This window comes from Aulonocara sp. 'chitande type north' Nkhata Bay, linkage group LG18 (assembly GCF_057382095.1).
Source record: "Aulonocara sp. 'chitande type north' Nkhata Bay isolate Kocher_YH1m ecotype deep benthic linkage group LG18, A_spYH_male_GT1.1, whole genome shotgun sequence".
In the NCBI taxonomy this organism is placed as follows: domain Eukaryota; kingdom Metazoa; phylum Chordata; class Actinopteri; order Cichliformes; family Cichlidae; genus Aulonocara; species Aulonocara sp. 'chitande type north' Nkhata Bay.
Genome location: NC_141361.1, coordinates 9,910,510 through 9,930,891, shown reverse-complemented (window position 1 = coordinate 9,930,891; position 20,382 = coordinate 9,910,510). Strand labels below are relative to the sequence as shown.

Below are 20,382 nucleotides of genomic sequence, written 5' to 3'. Positions count from 1 at the left end.
GGTGTTATCAGTTCCTGATGGCTATCGACTTACATTAAAACATAAGAGGGGAGAGAGGAGGAACACGCAGATAGACAGACATAGGCTGGATGGAAACACACACAGAGTGGGTGGTGATGGATACCGGCTTTCATCATCTGTAATCATGTTGTCCATCTCCATCTTTAAATTGCTGCTGCTTCTTTTATCACCATTTAAAATCCACCAAAGGAAAAGAAATAAAAGAGATACTTTGAGCCATCAAAAAAAAAAAATGTCTTGGTGGTGGTGCCTACGCAATAAAATCATTTGGTTACACAAGTTCTGATAAGGGAAATAAGTTTGAAAAAGTCTCAGTGGAAAAGATTGGAAGGCGCTAAATTTTAAATTAAGTGAAAATGGTGCCAGTGGATACTCGGTCTGTAGGGTGTGAAAAATTGGAATTATGTTCACTACACACTGGATATGTGAAAAAGAAATTATTAAAAATGGCAAACTTTTCCTTTGGCAAATGCTTTCGTTTAAGTACGATATGTGGTCTTCGTAGACTTTAGTAACTTAGTCAAGAAATAACTTGAAATGCAAAGACCTGGTGTTATATATTCAGTGTATGTAGTTGGTGTAGTGTAGAACTTGTTGCACTGAGGAGCATTTCTACAACGGCAATAAAGAGTTGGCTCTACTGCCGTCCATCCATCTTTTCAGCCGCTCATCTAATTCAGAGAGACGAAGCCTGTTCCTGCTACGACCATGCAAAAAGAGGTACATCACTGCATCATTGTACCACCTGCTTTTCATAGATCCAATGTATGCTGAATTACATATTGAAACACACAGTCAGACCTTTTGCAATAACTGAACATGAGATTTGTTTCTGTTTTTCTTTTTATTCATAGCTTTCTGGTTGGATCGAGATCAAGTAGCTAAGACAACAAAAATCTCAGGAATGACAGTTGATTTGAAGGTTTCCTTTTCGACTGGAAGGAAATATTATCTCAACTGTTTCTGTTGTGGTTGGGATTCAGTAAGGTGTGTAAAACCGATATTGGCAAAGTCCTTTTAAGAGCAAGTCTTGTCACTCAGCAGTCTTCTTAGAAACAGCAGCTACTTCAGTCTAGTCCAAGCATTGAATTAGTGGTATGAGAACCACAACTTTTACTTCAGTCATCACTGGGATGTAAAAAAAAACACTGCATCTATAGATAGAATCACTGCTCAGTGAGTAGATATACCCACAATTGAAACATCTGTGCATCCGTCCAGCAACATGATTGGTTCACATTTCCCTTTTTGGCTTTTTGAGAACAGAGACAAGACAAATATTCTCATTGATTTCAGGATCCATGTCTCTACCTGATAATGTTTCTGATAAGGGTAAGGGTTAGGAAATTCACAACTGGAAAGTTTTATTTTTCTTTGAAATAGATATGTAATCCTGAGACAATTTAAAGTTTAAACCATGATAAACTCTTACCACTTACATACCATTCAGCGCAAAAAAGATTTTGCTACTTTTTAAAAATTTTATTCCACAGTTTTTGCATGATTTTCTGTTTTCGGAGACCCTTTGGCCACCTTTTAGTCAAAGCATTAAGCCTAATACCCAGCAAGCATAGTCAATTATCAAAAATGTAAATGTGACAAGTCAATAATCCTTTTGCTACGACCTCGTTTAATTGAGTAATTGTTTCATTGATTACGAGGAATGCTGTAATACGGTGTTGCATAAGGTACAAACACACACATTTATCCAGCAGCATGCATAATCCAGGGCAAAGACAAAAGGGAAAACCTTGTGATAGTGATCTTGTAATGGATCAGATTGATTTAATTCACTGCGCCGGACAATTTCTCATTCTTATTCCTCAAGATGTCTCTGAATGGATTTTATGTGGGAGGCCCATTCAATTGTTCTCTCTCACCTCCACACGAGTCTCTCAGACAGCCAGCGAAACACAGGCAGACAAAGAAACGGAGGGGGAGAGAGAGAGAGGCAGAAACATAAACTACCTCCACACTGAGCTTATTTGATCTCACAGCCCTTTTTCGTTGACATTCTTCCTCATATAAAAGGAAGCACTTTTATGCTTTTGGTGCTTTTATGCTTGATGTCTGCATTTCTTTGAAAGCCTCTCCTTGGAGAGGGTGGCCAGTTTGGTTTCTCACTTTTCCATCCAAATAAGCTAAGAAGGGTTACTTCCAGCCTTTTATCACTTTTATTGAATACTCATGCAGAGAAAGGAGACCCACTTTATTTATCCTTGGAGGGCTGAGGACTGTGGTCGAAGGCGGCGCTTTGTGCATTGCAGCGTGCTGCTTGGAACAGCGGTGAAATATGCTGGAAATGCCTGGAAAACTCCAGGCCCTGCTCTCCCAGGAGAGCCCCATCTATAATAGGCCTGGCTGTTTCCCTGTGCTCCCGAGCAGCAACCCTCTCCACACATAAATCTCTGCTCCCCAAACCTGCTCTCCCCCTCTTTCACTCCCGTTAACTCCCACTCCTCCTCTGCATTTCATTCCTGCCTTCATCAACACTACTGCATCTTCCTTCTTCCTCCGTTTTTTCTTCTTCTTCTATTAGTGCCCTTTTTTAGGTTCCACATCCTTTCTCTCTCCTTCGTTGCAAATTTCTCTCCAGTCTCACCCACTTTTCTTCTCATGCCTGATGTACTTCTCCATTTTCTTGCTCCTTTGCTCCAATCCATATATTGCATTGGCCTCTCCAACCCTGCTGCCTTTTCTCTTTCTGCCATCTTTTTAGAATTTCCTTCATCCTCCTCTTAGTCTTTCCTACCAAAATGTATATCCTTCCCTAATCTATAATCCTGCTGTCCTCTTATGTCCAAACTCCCCTCTTAATGCTTCTTTCTCCCTCTATTCAGCATTTTCTCCGTCTCTCTGCTTCCTTTAACTATTCATCTCCTGTTTGTCGCCCCCTATACTACTAATCTACCCACTCCTTCTCTTCTGTTCTGCGCCTCTATTTTATCGTCTTCCTCATTTCTTCCCCTCCATTGCTCCAACAGCCCTTCTCTTCTCCTCTTTCACCCTTAATCTCCACTTCCCCTTTATAGTCTCCTACTCTGCTATATTCAGTCAGTCTTTTTTACTCTTCTAAGCCAAATTCACCTCATACTACGCATCTCGGCTACACTTCAGAATCTCATTTCTTCCTTTTCCTTGTGCTCTCCTTCTGTTCATGTTTCTTTCATATATCTTCCTGCCTCCTCTAATCATAGATAGAAGACTGTTGCTCTTCTGTCTTCCAGATTTATGTCTCGCAATCATCCATTCCTCCTCTATTTTCTTCTCCTCTATCTCCACACAAATGGCTCACATCATTTCTATGGCTCTTTCACCTTTCTACCCTGGTTCTCCCACCAAAAATCCTTTCCTATTTTGCCCTCATATAGTTCATTTTCCTCCTCTTCATTTTTTCATTCCCGCAAAGCTTCCTTTCCTTTCCTTTCCTTTCTTTATTTTACCAGTTTCCTTCACTCCTTATCTGTCCTCTTCCTCCAATTCTATCTCTCTAACCCAGATCCCCTTCTCTTGTTCTCTCATCTTATCCCACCACTTTCCCCCTCTGATCTCTCAATCCAGCTCACACTACTCTTTTTCCAGTTTGAATTACTCTCCTGCCATCATCCTCTTTTCTTCTCTCTTCTCCTTCTCATCTCTTGTCCCTTATTTTATCTTCTCATGTATATGTATTCTTCTCTTCATTCCCCTTTCTCTCTCAGTTTATGACCCCTTCCTCATCTAGGATGACATATCTATAGACAGATTGATGGGTGTCAGCCCTAATACCAGCAGAAGCCCTCTGTTAGCCTCTGCAGACTCTTCCGTCTTTCACTCCAACAAACACATCAGCCTGTGCAGAGGAGGGAAGGGGGAATTTGCCGCCATCATTTTAGATCACTGGATTATTGGGGCATCGTAGTGAATTAAGCGGCAACTAATTGTGGCGGTTATTTTATTTATTTATTTTAATTGCTGCTCCTTGTCACCTCAGATTATGCTTCTCCAACCATAAGGATATCAGATCTGTCAGGTACTGCAGGGCTTTGGGAAGAGGCCCACACACACACACATATACAGAGAAGCTCCACTTGCCATCATGTTGTCTGAACCTCTGCTCTTAAACAAGGTTTCTCATGCTATTTTTAATTATTTTCATTGGCGAGTACAGAGTTTTCTTCAGTGATGTGTTTTTTTTACAACCCAATTAGAACAACATAGTCAGCCAACCTTGTATACTTGTTTTTATGGTACGATCAGTACACTATGGCACTAATGGCCAAGGTTGATTCATCCTGAAGCCGCTCATGCAAGAAACACTCATCAGTTGTGCTTTAGATGATAAAAGTCATTAAAGTGAAGTGCATGTGCAGTAGCTGTGTATAGTGAATAGAAGCACCGGTGCAAATAAATATTGCTCGCGCATGTATCTAATATCTGTTCAAAAGTTTTGATATTTACAACGGTGCACAAGAAGCCATTTGTTTGGATTTGGTGCTGACAAAAGCTCTTTTGTAATCTGTTGTAAAGTGAGGTGCTGCTCTGAGGCCCCAGACCTTTGAAGGCTGAAATTCAAAGTGTGCTTTGTTTTTGTAATTTCATTGTAGACTGTAGATTTGTTTGTATAAAAGTACTGGGTCTAAAAACAAAAAACACAAGGCGATGCAGTGGTAGGAACAAGTTGAGGCAATCAAATATAATTGATGTCATGATTAACTAATTTCAAACGCTTATCATGCCATGCAGATATGTGACTTGCATTTAACAGGATAAGGTAAGCAGGCTCAACTTCTTTGCAGATGACCTTGACTTATTAATTTATTAATTTTGCACAGTGGCATCCCAAATGCAATAACAAGAGTTCTGAATGTCTGTGAAGGTTCTCAGTCATCCAGGTCATCATAGTCTAAGGAGCTTGGAAAGAAAAATGTCTGGACTTCTTTAAGTTGCTCGAAGATGTTTTACCTCTCATCTGAGAAAGAACTGTAAATGAAAAATGAACTGAAGAAGCTTCTCGGATAAGAGGTGAAATGTCTTCAAGCAACTTAACAAAGTCCAGACGCTTTTCTTTCCAAGCTCCTTAGAAGAGTTCTGAATGAATTCTACTGATATAAATAGGGGAACTACTTATTTCAGTAGTGATAATATGAAACCTCAATTTTTATTTAAAACACTGTTTAACGCTCAGGTTTATTGTGTCATGTAAAAATGAGTATCCCATCCATACAATGAGGAAAAGTTTGGCCAAAAATACTAAAACAAAATTAGGTCAAATCAGCCTAAAATTTCTTTTTTTGTTGTTTTAGTTTTTTAGTTTTGGTATTTTGCCTTTGTAATGACAGTGAGAATTGAGGGAAAATTGAAATATAGGGAAAGAGAAGAGGGAAACAACGAGCATCAAAGGTCCAGCCCGCCTTGGCTGCCATGTTACACCCATCAACATGACCCTCTTCACTCATACTGATGTCAGAACTTTCCGGACACACCTACTTGAAACACTGTAATAAAATCACAGATCGAGTGTAACAGTTGTTACTGTTAGGTAGTAGTGGTAGAAGAAATCCATTAGTATTTATCTTTGAGACGTGAAACGTAATTTTTAAATAGATAGTTTCATTACATATAAATGTTCCCGTTAACTACACATGCTATAACTGTGTTGTTGTGCAGTTTTCCAAATCTTTACATGCTGTAAATGCCAAAAAAGATTTATGTCTTCACCCATAAACCCCCATCAGAGAGTATTTTTGTTATCTTGATGATTCAGAGAGGAATTATACAACTGTTTGAGGGCGTTACAGTAGAGAGCTTGAAACTAATCATTTGCCTCACAGAGTCTATTACTGTACGAAGTCATAGCGAGTCAAATCAACAATTCGAGGGATTGTAAAGATTTGCCGTTATCCAGGTCATCTTAAAGTTTACATTTTTTGAAGATGATTTGAATGAAAGTGTTTTCAGTTGAAGGTAAAAAGGAAGTCCGGTTGCTTTTGACTGAACATTTCTAAATACATCTTGAGAAGCCTTTCTGAGGATCCTTGGGTGCCCCTGGAGCCCAGTTTGGGTGTAAATCTTTGCTGATGTAAACCATCAAACATTGATGGTCCAGCTGGGTTGCTGTGGAAGCAGAGACTGAAGCCAGTAGGGCTCTTTTCTCTTTCTCTCCCTCTCTGCTTCCTGAGCACTCCTGCTCTGCCTCTGTTTATCCTCAAGCATCCCCTCTTGTCAACAGATTAGGACTGAACCCCGCTGTCTCTTCCTTTCGTCGTCTCTCTCTGCCTCCATCTCTCTGTCTTTTGGCCTGTCTCTTTACATCTGCGCTTCTGCTCTATTCTTGTGATGAGCGAAAAGAGTGGAAGGAAGAGGAGGGGGAGATATAGGAGAAAAAGAAAGTGTATATATGTGTGTCTATGCGTGTGTGTGTGTGTGTGTGTGTGTGTGTGTGTGTGTGTGTGTGTGTGTGTGTGTGTGTGTGTGTGTGTGTGTGTGTGTGTGTGTGTGTGTGTGTGTGAATGTGTGTGTGTGTGTGAAAGAGAGAGACGAGAGATGGGACAGGTGCTTGCAGTGCAAGAATTGCTTTCCTTGCCTTGCTTGCATGATCAGGCTGCAAAAATGTTCAACTCAAGCAAAAAGGCACCTGGAAGAGTCCAAACAGGCTAAACACACATTAAGCTGCAGATGCTGCATGTAGGGGACGGATTCCCTCTGATCACATTTACAGGCTTACACCAGCTCAGCAGGAAACACTGATCTGCTTCTCTGCTCCGTTCTCGTCTGTTCGCTGCTGTTCTCTTTATGTTTTTGTTCTGCTCTGTTCTCTGCTCTCAGGTTCTGTGCCTGTGTTGTCAAAATCACCTTGGTTCATCGGCCACAAGCGTCCCAGTGGGCCAGACCAGTAGAATCTCCTAAAAAGTCTACAAAATGTTCTCTTTCTTTTAGCATAAAGAAATACAAGTGAGCTTTTCTAAAAGTTCACATGTAATAAACCATGAATTTCCAGGCAGTTCATTTTGTAAACAGATGGTGATGACTTAAGAAAGATATGTCTAAATTTTCCTTCTAAGTCATTCTAGTGTCATGACAAAGAAATGCTTCTGTCATCAACAACATGTTTAGGATTGACTCCTTCACTTAACAACTTTGCTTTGACGTAGTATGGTAATGTTTTTGCCACGAAGAAGGTGACTTGCAGCACAGCATTTCAAAATACAGCAAAAAGCCCAAAAACCTTGCAAAGACATCCACTGCACTGGATTATGGTGATTTTGGCCAGCAGGTATCATGTCTGAAACCCCTGATGTACACTTTTTCTAACCTCCTCTGCTGGTTCTGTTGTTTTGTTCATCCTTTCTCTCATTTCTTCTGTTCTGCTCCTTCTTATATTCTTTTCTAATTTGTCGTGATCCATTTTGCTTCTGTTCTCTCCCGTGTTTTTACTTCATTATGTTTCTTCTTGTTCTCCTCCATCTGACATAACTCAGTTCTGGTCACCTTTCCTCTGAGCTGAGAGCTTCTCTGCTGTTTTGCTGTTCTGTTATTTTCTTTGGTGACCCTGCTCTGTTTGGTTTGCTTTATTCTCTCTTTATTCTACAAAAAAACAAACTTTAATATACTTCACCCATGTCTCTCCTTCTCTTCAATTAAGCTTATTACCAGTGCTCCTTGTAGCCATGACACCAGTTAATCAGATCTCTTTTCTAATCTTCAATTTCAGATATTCTGACTTTGACATATTATTCTGTAACATCTTTAACCTTCTTGCGTGAAGCACGAATGTCCTGCTCTGTTATAATCCTATGGGGTGGTCGGCTCAGCTCCATTCTGGGAGCTCCTCTGACTGTCTAGGTAGATCATTGTCTGTGGTTCATCACACCCTCGGCCTGCAGCACCAGGGACCCAGGTGCTGAAGCAGGTACACACACACACTCTCTCACACACGGTTGAACTGTTCACATCAGGCCACCTCAATTAATCACCTCTGTCTTTGGAGCAGTGACTGCCCTCAAACACAAACGCACACTCATCTGCTCATTCACTGAGGTGTGTGTGTGTGTGTGTGTCACTGTGTGTGTGAGAGAGGGCAATCTATCAAGGTGATCGATAAATAGGAACATTAATATTAGTAATGGGACTCTCTTTCAGTCCACTGAATATGTCTCCGTCTTTAAGGTAAAATATGAATTTTTCTTGGCACCTGAACGTTTGCAGCAGGACCGCGCACACGGACACGAGCACGCAAGACTCTACCTGCATGCTAAGAAGGAGTACTAACACACACAGAGAGACAGACACGCACGCACGCACGCACACATCGACTTTCTCTCTCGAGGGACAGTTGTCTGCGCTGGTCTTTACACTACTCTCACTGCACACAGGCTCGATACAGAGACTGAGGGCACGATCGCGCCAAGCGCGTGCATGCTGCATGTGTGTGTGCGCGTACGTGTTGGAAATTGATTCAGTGTGACTTATGTTAAAACCCAGCGACCAGACTGTGCATTGGATCCTCGCCTCATCAATCATCCCCCGGCTGGCAGGTTATGCGCAATGTGTGTTTGCATGGGCAAGCGCGCATGTGTGACCCACACTGCGTTTTCGTATGTGTCAACCAATTCTATCCATGCGTTTTAAAGGTCACGTCAAAGAAATGTCGTTTGCAGATGCTCCACATCTCTCCCACAAACGTGTAACTGAAGAAAAATGAATGCAGCCACTCTGGGCCGTTTGTGTCTGCACTCTAAAATCTAATTTTCCCCAACAGGGCAAAGACCCCGAAAACCCCACGACTCTTTCCCTTCAGCTTCTGCGGGCTGAGGGGCTGATGATGATGTCCAGGGCGGCACAAATCTGTAACAACACGCGCACAGAGAACCATGCGCACGGACTCATCGCCAGACATAAATCCAAAATATACAAGCACTGCCAGCGCAGACCGAAAGAGACCCACAAAGCTCACAGACGCCCGCACAAACAGTGGGAACAATAAAAGGGTGGAAAATCGGGTATTTATCAGAAACTTTCAGTTTCTCGTGTCTTAGTCAGGTCAAACTGAGCGTCTTTAAACATCACTCACCTTGGTTTAAAGTGATCGCCAAAGTTATGATCCACAAAGCTGGCATGGTTCAGCCGAGCGCATTCAGATTCCTCCCCTCGGCTCTGCCTCCCCAACAAGACACCATCAATTCCTCCCGATCGGGTGAATTTAACCGGAATCCTCTTTGAGTCATGAGAGTGCAAAAACACACATTTAGAAAAAAAAAATCCAATGCTTCTTTAATTCTATTGCCCTTGTCTTTCTTAAACTATGTCTCAGTTTTTTCCGTGCGTAAATTAAACCTGACTCCACTTTTTTTTGTTTCTCACTCTTGGTCCCTTTTCCTCTGTGCGCTTTTGATTCCCATTTAAATAGGACTGAATTCCTCTCTCCCTCTCTTCTCTTACTCTCTCTCTCTCTTCCTATGTGCCCCCCCCCCCTTTCATACAATCAGTAGCACACACCCCCTCCCTCCTTCACGACCACCACCTCCACCTCTTCCACCCCTCCCGCTCCAAATCTCGGTTTTAGAGAGAACAGAGAGGAGGGCGCTGCTGCGGCCACAACAAGAACTGCGTTTAAAACATAAAAAGAAACCCAAAAGTCAGGTGTTAAACTTTACAAATGAATGCTGCTTTAAGGATGAAAACACAGATTATGCAGATTATGGATGTGAATAGTTTGTAACCTTTAAATTAAAGTAGCAAAGCAGTGTAGATAGTGTAGATAGTTAAATGTTTAAGTCAGATATTCTGGACATTAATTCGATTCACATAAAAAACGATCAGAAATTTGCATTGTTCAAAGCTTTAGGCGTCTTGATCATTTCATACCAGATTGTGTATATCTGGCTATGGATGATAGGACTACAGATTTTCATGTGCCGATCATAGTTTTAAAATACTAAAGTAAATTCTTTGCTCATCAAATCACAGAAAAAGAGTTTTTGAATAGCTTTTGAGAGCTAAACCATAAAAAATAATGAATGTTGAATATTTATACATGTTGCTATTACTGTTACTATTAGGACTAGTGCAATAACAGTGGCCCGATCGTATCTAGTGTGCTAATGGGAATATCTGCTTATAGAGGGAATTCGTATTCATTTGTATTTATTTATTTTTAAAGCGTAAAAGCCACCAGAACACCTGTTTAATTGCAGCTAAGAAGTTTCATTGCCTGCAAATACAGCAACATGTAAATTGCGTTAAAATTGCATAATTCACCACCCAAATGAGGTCAGCTTTGGCAGTGCACGCATTTGTTGGCACCTACATCAATGCATTTTTGTTCAGTTTGAGCGGGATCACATTTCTGAGGGTGAAAACTAATTAATTTATTATAACGGCATTCTGTTTATTCATCCCAACTGCGCTTTTATATGTAGAACAACTTCCGCAAAAAAATAGTTCTTTATCTTTAAATGAATGGAGAGCACGCATCATCCATCTGTTTTGATGCGACTACATACTGTGCAATTAACCAGTAGCATGTGCACAATATAAGGCTGATTATTAACCTCCAGTACCAACATGTGCTAACAATTTTCCCCAAACCGCAGAGCAAACTAAATGAGAGGACGCAAGGGAAAGATAAGAGCAATGAAAGGAAACCACACAGAAGAAAGAAAGACTTAATAATCGGTTTCAGACATAATAAGATGAATTTTGTTGCCAGTGTCCAATGTAAGTTAATAGAATTAAGTGAGAACATCAGTCAGTAGCTTTCTTAGTTTTATAACCAAAGATCATTTCTGTTTAAACAAGAGTGTTCAGTTTACTATGTTGCACTGCCATCTGTTGGACCTTCTTTTTAGCTGCGTGCTAGAAACAAAATATGCAGTGTGGCTCATCTGGACCTGTTGATAACTTCATTCTGTGGCTTTTAGATTTATGAGCCATTTTATCACATCAATTACTTTCTGGGGGGAAAAGTGTTTTTCAAGCACAGAGACTGATGAAAAGTAAGATGTTTAATCACTGGAAAGAAAGAAAAAAAAACAGGAAAAAAAAACCAGAATCCGCTGACAAAGAAAAGAAAGCTCATAAATCTCATAAGCCTGTTTAAAGTCCTAATCAAATCACTACAGATCTAGCATATAATATTCTTTTAAATATATATATATATATGTATATATTTCTTATATTTTAGCTGAAGAGTATTTCCATAGGCGCAATGCTTCGATTCAAATTGAGTCTAGAATCAGAAACTGTCCAGTCCATCTAGTTCAGAGAGAGATAGGAAGCTATTCTCAACAAATATTTCTCTGATATGATGAATATGAAGGCATTTAAAATCTTAAATAACAGAGAGCGCCTTAGAGGTCTTTGATCTTGAAAAGTCTCAGTTTTTTAAGAAAATGTTGCATTTTTCAATGATGCAGTAAACTGCCGGGACCACAAAATTTTACAGCGTGAAACAGTAAACACAGGTACTAATAACATTAAAGACGAGTCTGTGCTGAGTTATTAAATGTGATTAGCAAAATATGTGTTTAACCACACTTTCATATTAAAAAAAAGTTTCATAAGAAAGCTCTAATGGGCATTTCAGACCTGGAATTTTTACTGTTTCCCAGCATAAAGAACAAATGATAAGACACGTGAAATTAACCCAAATGCATGTTTATTGAAGTCAACAACTGAACTGTTATTTTAACAAAAGTAACCCCGAAAAACAAATACTTTATGAATGTAACAGCCAACAGATGCAAAACCCACCACTGCATGCGGTTGGGCCTCACCTTGATGACATCATCAGCCATAGTACAAATTAACATACATGACAGCACTACTCCCATGTGATATGGATATTTATTCAAAAGGAAGACTTGTCATTCAAAATAATAATGATAAGAACAAAGACATTGTCTGAGTTACTGAAATAAGAACATTTTTGTGAATGCAACACACATGAGAGTAAATCTGAAGTTTGTCTGGGTCAATTATTACACGCTTCACACTCATACACAAACACACACACACACACACACACACACACACACACACATATGTACAAATACACCATAGTAACAGACATCAAGCCTGCTGTGCATATCCAAATGTGTGTGTGGATGTGTTTGTATCCAAAGTGTATGTGCAAAGTATGTAGCTCGTAAGAGTATCTGGTAAAAGGCAACACTATATACATGAAATTAATTAAAAATCGTTGTTGAAACAATAACATATGCAAAAAACTAAATGTCTAACCTTCAAGTTTTGGAACATCTAAATTCAAGGAAAGAAAAAAAGATATCAATTGAAATGAAAACAATGAGATTATGCACAACTTTAATGAAACATAATTTAAAAATTAATTGGCTTATTCTACAAAATGAAAAGAGATGGGCGGCAGCTAGTGTGCGGCTGCCTGAAGAGGAGGTGGCGCGTCTGGTGGAAGGGCAGGACAGCTCGTACCGACCGAGGAGGGAGAAGAAAAGCTGTTGTTTGCTGGCATCTGGTGACAGTCAATCATTACTGCACTGATGCACTGAAATGCAATTAGACGTGAGTGCAAATCTCAGTCCAACACTATACCCCTACGTGGTTTTGATAAGGGCATAACGAGTCCTTTGCCAGTTGCTTCACTGCTTTTCTGCTGTGTTGAGGCGGTGCAGACGGATTTCACTGGGACATGTTTGCAGATCAGAGAAAAGCAGGGAGGTCAGCCGGTTAGGCCGCCGCTTCTCGTCTCAGGAGACGAACTTGTCATCGCTGCTCATCTGCAACACTATCTACACTTTCCAACCATTTCTCATGCAAGCTACATGCTAGCAGACTAACTAAGACAAAGGACAGGACAATAAATTACAGGCAAATACAGGTCCATTAGTTTTTAAAAGACACTACACTTTGGTGAGTATGAGTCAGATATTCCTTTCTCCATTCACAGAGCAGAACTAGACTGAGGTTAAATACAAATCAATGGTAACATCTTCAAAGTGGACAACAATCTCTGTGAGACAGAGCCAATCCTCTGATCTGCAGGCATGATAGCAGTGAAATGATAGCAGAAGAGTGTTGTAGAGCAAACATCAGATAAACAGTGCAAGCTCAAACACACAGAATCCAAGCACTGTTTAACCCGGGTTCGCTACTACATCACCAGTCACTAAATAGTCTCACCAAGAGCTCTCGGCAGAAAAAAAGAACAACAGCTGACCCTGCTTCAGGTCGCATTACCCTTTGTAGAATAGCTAGCTTATAGACATACTACTTGCTCACAAAGAAGAAAGCTAGGTAGCGGTTAACAACAACACGGGGAAAGGAATGCAAAATCACATTCCCTGAACATTCCCATAAAATGTGTACAAAAACTATCAAAGACATAACTGTCTATAGGTAGACTGACAACAACAGCAAGTGGATTCCTCTCCAAACACTCCCAAACAGTGCTTCGAAGAGCCATCAGCACACGCCAGCAAAGCTATAGACGCTACTTCTACTGTACGTCTATGTGAACTCGTGGATGAGAGACCAGGAAGGAGAATCAGACATCAATCAGAGATGGAGTGGGGGAGACGAGTGATGAGAAGAGGGGACATGGGGTGAAGGTGGATCAGGACGCAGACGGGATGATTGATTAAAGAATGCAAGAAATGGACGGGCAGAGCAGAGGGGGAAAAAAAGAGAAGAGGACATTTAAGTTACTAAATGACTTTCTTCAGGGTTAGTGCCGCCCAGACTCGGCACCCTGCCCACCAAACCAAAGCTTGGCATGTGTACAGTCTAGAGCCCAGAGCCTCTTAGTTAGATTGCAATCAATTTCAATGACCGGGCCAAGTGGAGCTTTCAGTGCTAAGGCGAACTTCCAACCTTAATAAAACACTGTGCATTTATGGGAACCTTTTGCTAAGCTGGTAAATGATTCCTGCTTGCAATAACACACATACACACACACACACAAAAAAAACAAACAGTAACAGAAAGGTTTTTTGCCGGGAAGTTTGTCATAATGCATGTAGCCAGTCCTATTTGGCCCTGTAGTGGAAAAGCAAGCAAGCATTTTCACCTCTGAAAGCAGCAAATGTGCCAACCTCTTAGAGGAAGTCATGATGTCACTACTCAATGAATTTAGCGCCAGGTGGCCTCGCCAAGACAAGCAGTCTGCTGCAGAGAGAAAAACGGCGAAGGTGAACCGTGGGATCAGCGGGGCCAGCTGGAAGGAAAGCCACAGTGGTCCACAAGTACAAACACTGGGCAGCAGAATTCAAGATAAACTCCACCACCAACTTGTCGCCGTTCAAAGCTCTCGACCGAAGGTGTGCTGCTGATTAGCATTTAGGAGCAGAGAGCCGACAAAGCAGGGAGAAACTCCATTCATCAGCGAAAAAAGGAACTAAGTACATAAACATTGTTGAAAACCTGAACATCAAAATCAAAATACAAGTTAGGAATTCGATTCATGGACTCCTGGGCTGACAAACTGACAAACACTGTAAAAATGTTAACACTGACAGTAACATACTGAGACACTGACGAGAGAAAATCCCTCACGAGTCCCCAAGAGATCAAAGAAAAAAAGAAAAAAAGATCAAAGAAAATCAGAATATACAAATATTTGCAGTTAATGTTAGTCTTCATCGCAACATCATTGTTGTTATGTTTCTATTTTTTACCCAGATATTGATATTTCGACTCTGCATTTCCACGCATGTAATAAAAACAGGCAGGCTTTTTTTTGAGTATATAAGTTACTGTAATGCAGTAACAGACTGTATGAGTTACAGGAGAGGGGGGGTGGAGAGAGAAAGAGAAGGGGGATAGAAGGAGAGACAGAAGGCAGAAACAGGACAGAGAGAGTGTATTTACAGCACACCAAACATTTTCTGTCAAGTAAAAAGAATGCTATATAATTCTATATATATATATATTTATATATGTATACTGGAGCCCCTGGGCTTTGTAGCACAAGGTGGGAATGCTGTTTTTGCATGGGTGTTGCATGTTTTTGTGGCGTTGCATTGTGGAAAACTCGATGGCTCGTACCGGGGTTTGCGAGGACGTAGGAAGAGGTTTGATGGCATAAAAAGATTAAACCGTGAGAGAGGGAGATTATGTTTGTCAGTAATAATTTGCTTTAGATGGATTTCTCTGTCACGAGGAGGCTTATAGAGGGATTCTGCCTTGTTAGATGTAGAGAATGAGGAGAAAAAAAAAGTGAATAGACAGACCTGGTTTGGATTAAATGTTGAGAAGACAGGTTTGAGAAGTGGAATATCAGCTCGACATGTTGGAATGTGACTTACAATTTTGATTTTTCACGGCGCTGACAGTTCAAAATAGGCTACGATGCTTGTGTGACAATGTGTTAATGTGTCAGAATTCGGATGCGTGTTAGTAGGAGGCTCCCGTTTGTTATTCTGAGCATCTATGAGCATTCACGTCTGTGTGAAAACAGATTCACCCCTTAACTGACACAAGTATGTTACATGTTCGTGTGTGTGTTTGAGTGTAACATTAGTTCATCCATATGTCAGTGCAAAATCTCACTTCCCTGTATCAATGCAAAGAGGGTAGTACCAGCTGAAGCTCAACTCAGCCCAGAGTCCTTTCCCCCCATTCCCATCCCAATCATCCCTCCAACAGAGTGAAGAACTGAAGCATCGTGAAAAAAAATCGAAGTTTCCTTTCCTTCACTCTTCCCCTCTCCTCCAATCCACGTCCTCCAACTTTTTCTCCGCCTCCTCCCGCTTCTTTCCTCCACCACTCTGTTCTCTATCTAGATAAAGTACTCTTTCTTGTCCTCTGCTCCGGAGTGACCTCCTTCTGCGTTGATGATGGCTGTGTCGGCATCCGGGGCATCATCTGAGCCCTTGGCCTCGTGGGTCAGATACGTTCCTGTGGCAGGAGAGAGAAAAATTTGGAGAAGTAAGATTAAATAAGGCAGCGAAAGTGCAACATTGTAACTGTAAAAATTAACCAGACAAAGACCAGCAGAAAATAAACCATTGCAGTTTGCTACACAGTGTGTTGCTAGCTAAAGGTCCAGCTGCTTTATTTAAACCTTACATGCAAGTTCTCGTGTTTTTAAATCATCCATCCATCCATTCACTTCCGCTTATCCTTTTCAGGGTCGCGGGGGGCGCTGGAGCCTATCCCAGCTGTCATAGGGCGAGAGGCGGGGTACACCCTGGACAGGTCGCCAGTCTGTCGCAGGGCCAACACACAGAGACAGACAACCATTCGCACTCACTTTCACTTGCACATTCACACCTAGTGGCAATTTGGATTATCCAATTAACCTATCCCCACAAGTTGCATGTCTTTGGACAGTGGGAGGAAGCCGGAGTACCAGGAGGGAACCCACGCAAACACGGGGAGAACATGCAAACTCCACATAGAAAGACCCCGGCCTGATGGTGGAATTGAACTCAGGACCTTCTTGCTGTGTGGCAACAGTGCTAACCACCGTGCCACCGTGCTGCCGTTTTTAAATCAGATCATGAAATTATGTTTTTTCATATTGTGAAATGTGCTGCTAAACAAACTGAGGCAGACTAACTGTGCTATTATAAGGCTGCATGAAAATACTCTGCAGGTTAGTGCAGGATAAACAGGTGAGCTTGCTGTACTGTGATGGATTAAAGTAAAGTGTGTGACTGGTGCACAGTGGCTGTGGTTTCATGGCCAGAGTTAGGTTACATCAAGTGTAGCAGAGATTAATATGGATTTTTGCTGATGATGCTGAGATCCATTGACTGAACTCTATCTTCATACCAACTTTATACCATCTAGAAAAAAGAGTGTACTGACAGTGTAGATGGAAATCAGCCAGAACAACTCATGAAACATCTGCTGACACCTGGTTCAATTCAGGTGTGCAAATGACAAAGAGCAGCAGGTCAGCTGATCACAGCCTGCACACTAAGAAAATCTACGAGAGCTCTCGATAGAAATTATTGTGAGTTATATTCTTTTCCCCACAGTGAGCCATTGCAACCAATTTTAGGTTTCCCCACCTGCTGAATTCCACTTTAACCCCTGACTGTACACATTTTTCTGTTTAGAGGCAGACACCCTCTGCAATGTAGGCAACAGAAAATAGATATGTATTTTTTTTATCTTCCTTCTTTTTCTTCAGATTCAAGCTGAGTATAATTAGAATAACAAAAAGTATGCATTCCCATCTAGCCATTCATTTTATCATTATGTTAATATAGCACAAGGTTCAGTTAACTTTGCACAAAAATAGAAACATCCTTGTTACTTTCTTACTTTGAGTACATTTCAGAGCCTGCTATTTTGCTTTTACATTAGTAAAGAAGTTAAATCAGTACTTCAACTTTTACTGGAGTAATTATTAACAGCAGTATTTCTACTTAAGTACAGAACGTCTTCATGCCAAATATCTCTAGGGAAGAGACAAACCCCAAGTTGCTCTCTGATGCCTCCATCGCAGCATGAATGTGTATAAATGTTAGCTAGAAAGCAGAGAAAAAGTGATTGTGTGAAACAGAAAGAATGGGTGAATGCTCAGGTAGAGCAGAGAAGCGCTATTTAAGAACCAGTTTATTACTATTACCGTTTTAATATGATGTTGGTGCCTGTTTTAAAATAATGTTAGGTCATCATAAGTCTGTTGAATCAAAGGTAGTTAGGTAAATAACCCCATCACCTATAAGGCTTTTACAAATTTAAATGTAAAGGTCTGAGTGTTATTAGCTTTTTATTGCATGTACTGGTAGTTTACGTCTAATGAATAGGATAACTAGCATTGTGCCCACTATACTCATCACAAATTAGAAACCATATCCATTTGCTGACAAACAATTGCCTGAAACAGTCAGAGGTAATTGGTAGTGAAGGGAAACGGACATCATTCCTAGTAGATCTGGCACTTGTAAACAACAGCCAGCAGGCAGTCGCTTTCAATATTCTACCAGCTTGAAGCACCTAACTCAGGGATTGAATCTGGTTGAGTGGTGGTGGAGTTTGTTTTAATCAACCACCCCACCTGGGTACTGAAACAGGTCTTTATTGCCTCTGAACTTTGCATTACAGTATTTACTGTTTCCGTCCTAAAATTGGACTGAACGCATTATTTTAAATTCCAAATAAAAGTTGGTGATGTAACGAAAAGAAAAGGCTGGTGACACATCGCCGATGACAGGCAGTCTAATTTAAAAAGGGGGGTTATGTGAACCAAAATGTTTTAAAAAGAAATAAACATTCTCTTTGTGTGAGTCATTCATCTTCTTATTCTGATTTGAGCATAAATAAATTCATTAATTCCAAGTTTTAAGCTTATAACTCACATATACTGTAGGTGTAACTGCATTTGCATTTCTTTGTGTTCCTTCATTTGTATGCATATTTGCAGGTGCGAGATCCAGTCTTGGAGCTCATGTATCCATATTTATGCAAGTGTATCTCTGTGTATACTCGTGCACGCATGAATGAGTGTGCGTCCGTGTGTTCATGAGTCCGTGTTTGTGGGAGGCAGTGACCTTTGTGTCTGATGAGGTATCTGCCGAGGACGATGAGGAGGCAAAGCAAGATAAAGACGATGACAGCCACTACCCCTCCGATCACGGCGTGGTCCACCCCCGAAGTCGTCGACATGGCTGTGGGGTCTTAAGAAAAGGTCGAGCAGTGTGGAAGAAAGAAGAAGAAAGGGGGGAAGGGGAAAAAAAGAGAAGGCATGATAAAGAAAAAGAGGAAAAAAAAGCAAGAGAAAATGAGGTAGAAGCAGCGAGAAATAAGGGGAGAGCATGACAGAGAGACAGAGATTGAGAACAGAGGGGGAGACGAGGGGGTGGAGGAATATTGGTGGAAACGGATGATGAAAGGCGGTAGAAATAAAGAGAGTGAGAGAGAGAATAATGGGGAGAGTGACAGAGAGAATACAGAGCGAAATGACAAGAACAGGGGAGCAGAGAAGACTTGTCAATATATAAAACCCACTGAGGCAAAGTTTCAGAAGACAAAGACAGGGATGTGAAAAAGCCAGGCGAAAGAAAGAAGGCCACTGAGTCACCTTAAAAATTGTTTGCAGTCTACAAACCAAGTACCAATCACTTCGTGGGAACCTTGCGGGAACACACACAGACTCTTGATGTTGGCTGAAATCCTGACCCCTTCAGCCGTGGTGATTTCACTGTGACTGATTGATTTTATGCTCCTCTTTGAATTAAAATGTTCGGTCTTGAGAAATCCAGGGCAATGCACCAAACTGTACCAGAGTCCCAAACCTCCAGGGGCTCCCAAACGCCCCAGATTCTGCTTTTAGGATGATTTGATTAAGTATACATTTATCTAGCAGATTCATTCAATCACGGAGGATTTAGAATGAATATGTTTCATATACTCTAGCACATTTCAGAACTTCTTGTTGTTAATTTTAAATCATTGACATTCCATCAAACAAGTAATGAGTAAGAGTTCTTCATAACTTACTACAGTTTAAAATGATTGTCATGTATTGCAGGATAGTAACACTTAGCTTTTTAATGATTTAAAAGCTGTATTATGAATATATGTTTAAAAAAATATATACAAGTTGAAATTGCAGTGCAACCAGAAAATGCAGCAGATAATTTATTTGTTGCATCTTTTGAAGTTTATGATTCTTCAGTTTAGTTTTAATCCAGTACTTTGTGCAGTATTTGCCTCTGTATTTCCTTTTTTTCCCTCCTGTGTCAAGTTTATTCTTATGTCTGTGTTTCCCTGTTTAGTTGTTTTTACCCATTTAGTGTTTTGCTCTGCTAGCTAGTTGTGTCTTGTATTTAGTTTTATTCCCTCCGTGAGTGTTTTATATTGTCTGCACCCGCGTCTTGTTTCTGTCCAGCTGTGTCTAATCCCCATCAGCCCTCATTGTGAGCTAATATAATCCTATCATTCCTTTGTCCAGTGTCACAGAGTCCGTTTACCCTCCCAGTCTGTTTTCTGCCAGTCTGTTATTCCTGCTTCCTTCTGGATTTCTGTTACTTTGATCATGAACTTTATTGCTGGACTGCGTATTTTCATTTTACTTTTTCTGTGTCTACATATCGGTATCTGAATCCTGAGTTTCCTTCTCTCCACAGGAGTTTGCAAGCTCTGCAGACTCATTACACATAAATAGATTTCCCTAACCATTATGTGTAGTTATCTATGAGTCCTTACTAAGATAATATGACACAACAGTTTAAAAATAATCTTGTTTTTTATTGATTGCTTATGCTCTACACGACTCTGCTTGGATCAGCTTGTTGTTGTGTTTGTGGTGTTCCAAACAAATGCTGCCACCAGGGAAGTTGCAGGCCACCTTCAGATAGACAAACTATGCAACATCAACACCTAGAGATGAAGGCTGCTTCTCACGTCTCTTCTTTATTTTGTTAATCTTCATTTATTGGCCGTTATAAC

At 40.7% G+C, this 20,382-nt stretch overlaps 2 protein-coding genes across 6 annotated transcripts in view; both read right to left on the bottom strand.

Moving 5' to 3' along the window:
• The window catches only part of kirrel1b (kirre like nephrin family adhesion molecule 1b), an 80,993-nt gene extending 71,548 nt beyond the window's left edge, over positions 1-9,445 (bottom strand). For both annotated transcript variants that reach the window (XM_086271323.1, XM_086271324.1), the window contains exon 1: positions 9,074-9,445. In XM_086271323.1, the coding sequence (XP_086127449.1) occupies positions 9,074-9,119 (46 nt within the window). In that variant the 5' untranslated portion in view covers positions 9,120-9,445. The remainder of the gene's footprint in view (positions 1-9,073) is intronic.
• Positions 9,446-11,642: 2,197 nt separating this feature from the next.
• Positions 11,643-20,382, bottom strand: part of cadm3 (cell adhesion molecule 3) — a 115,254-nt gene continuing 106,514 nt past the window's right edge. For 2 of the 4 annotated variants that reach the window (XM_086271497.1, XM_086271498.1), the window contains 2 exons: positions 18,483-18,608; positions 11,643-15,873 (listed from right to left, as the gene is read on the bottom strand). In XM_086271497.1, coding sequence (XP_086127623.1) covers positions 15,755-15,873; positions 18,483-18,608 — 245 coding nt within the window. In that variant the 3' untranslated portion in view covers positions 11,643-15,754. Of the gene's footprint in view, positions 15,874-15,915; positions 18,609-20,382 lie in introns of those variants that run through there. The other 2 variants (XM_086271496.1, XM_086271495.1) reach the window with 2 other exon arrangements.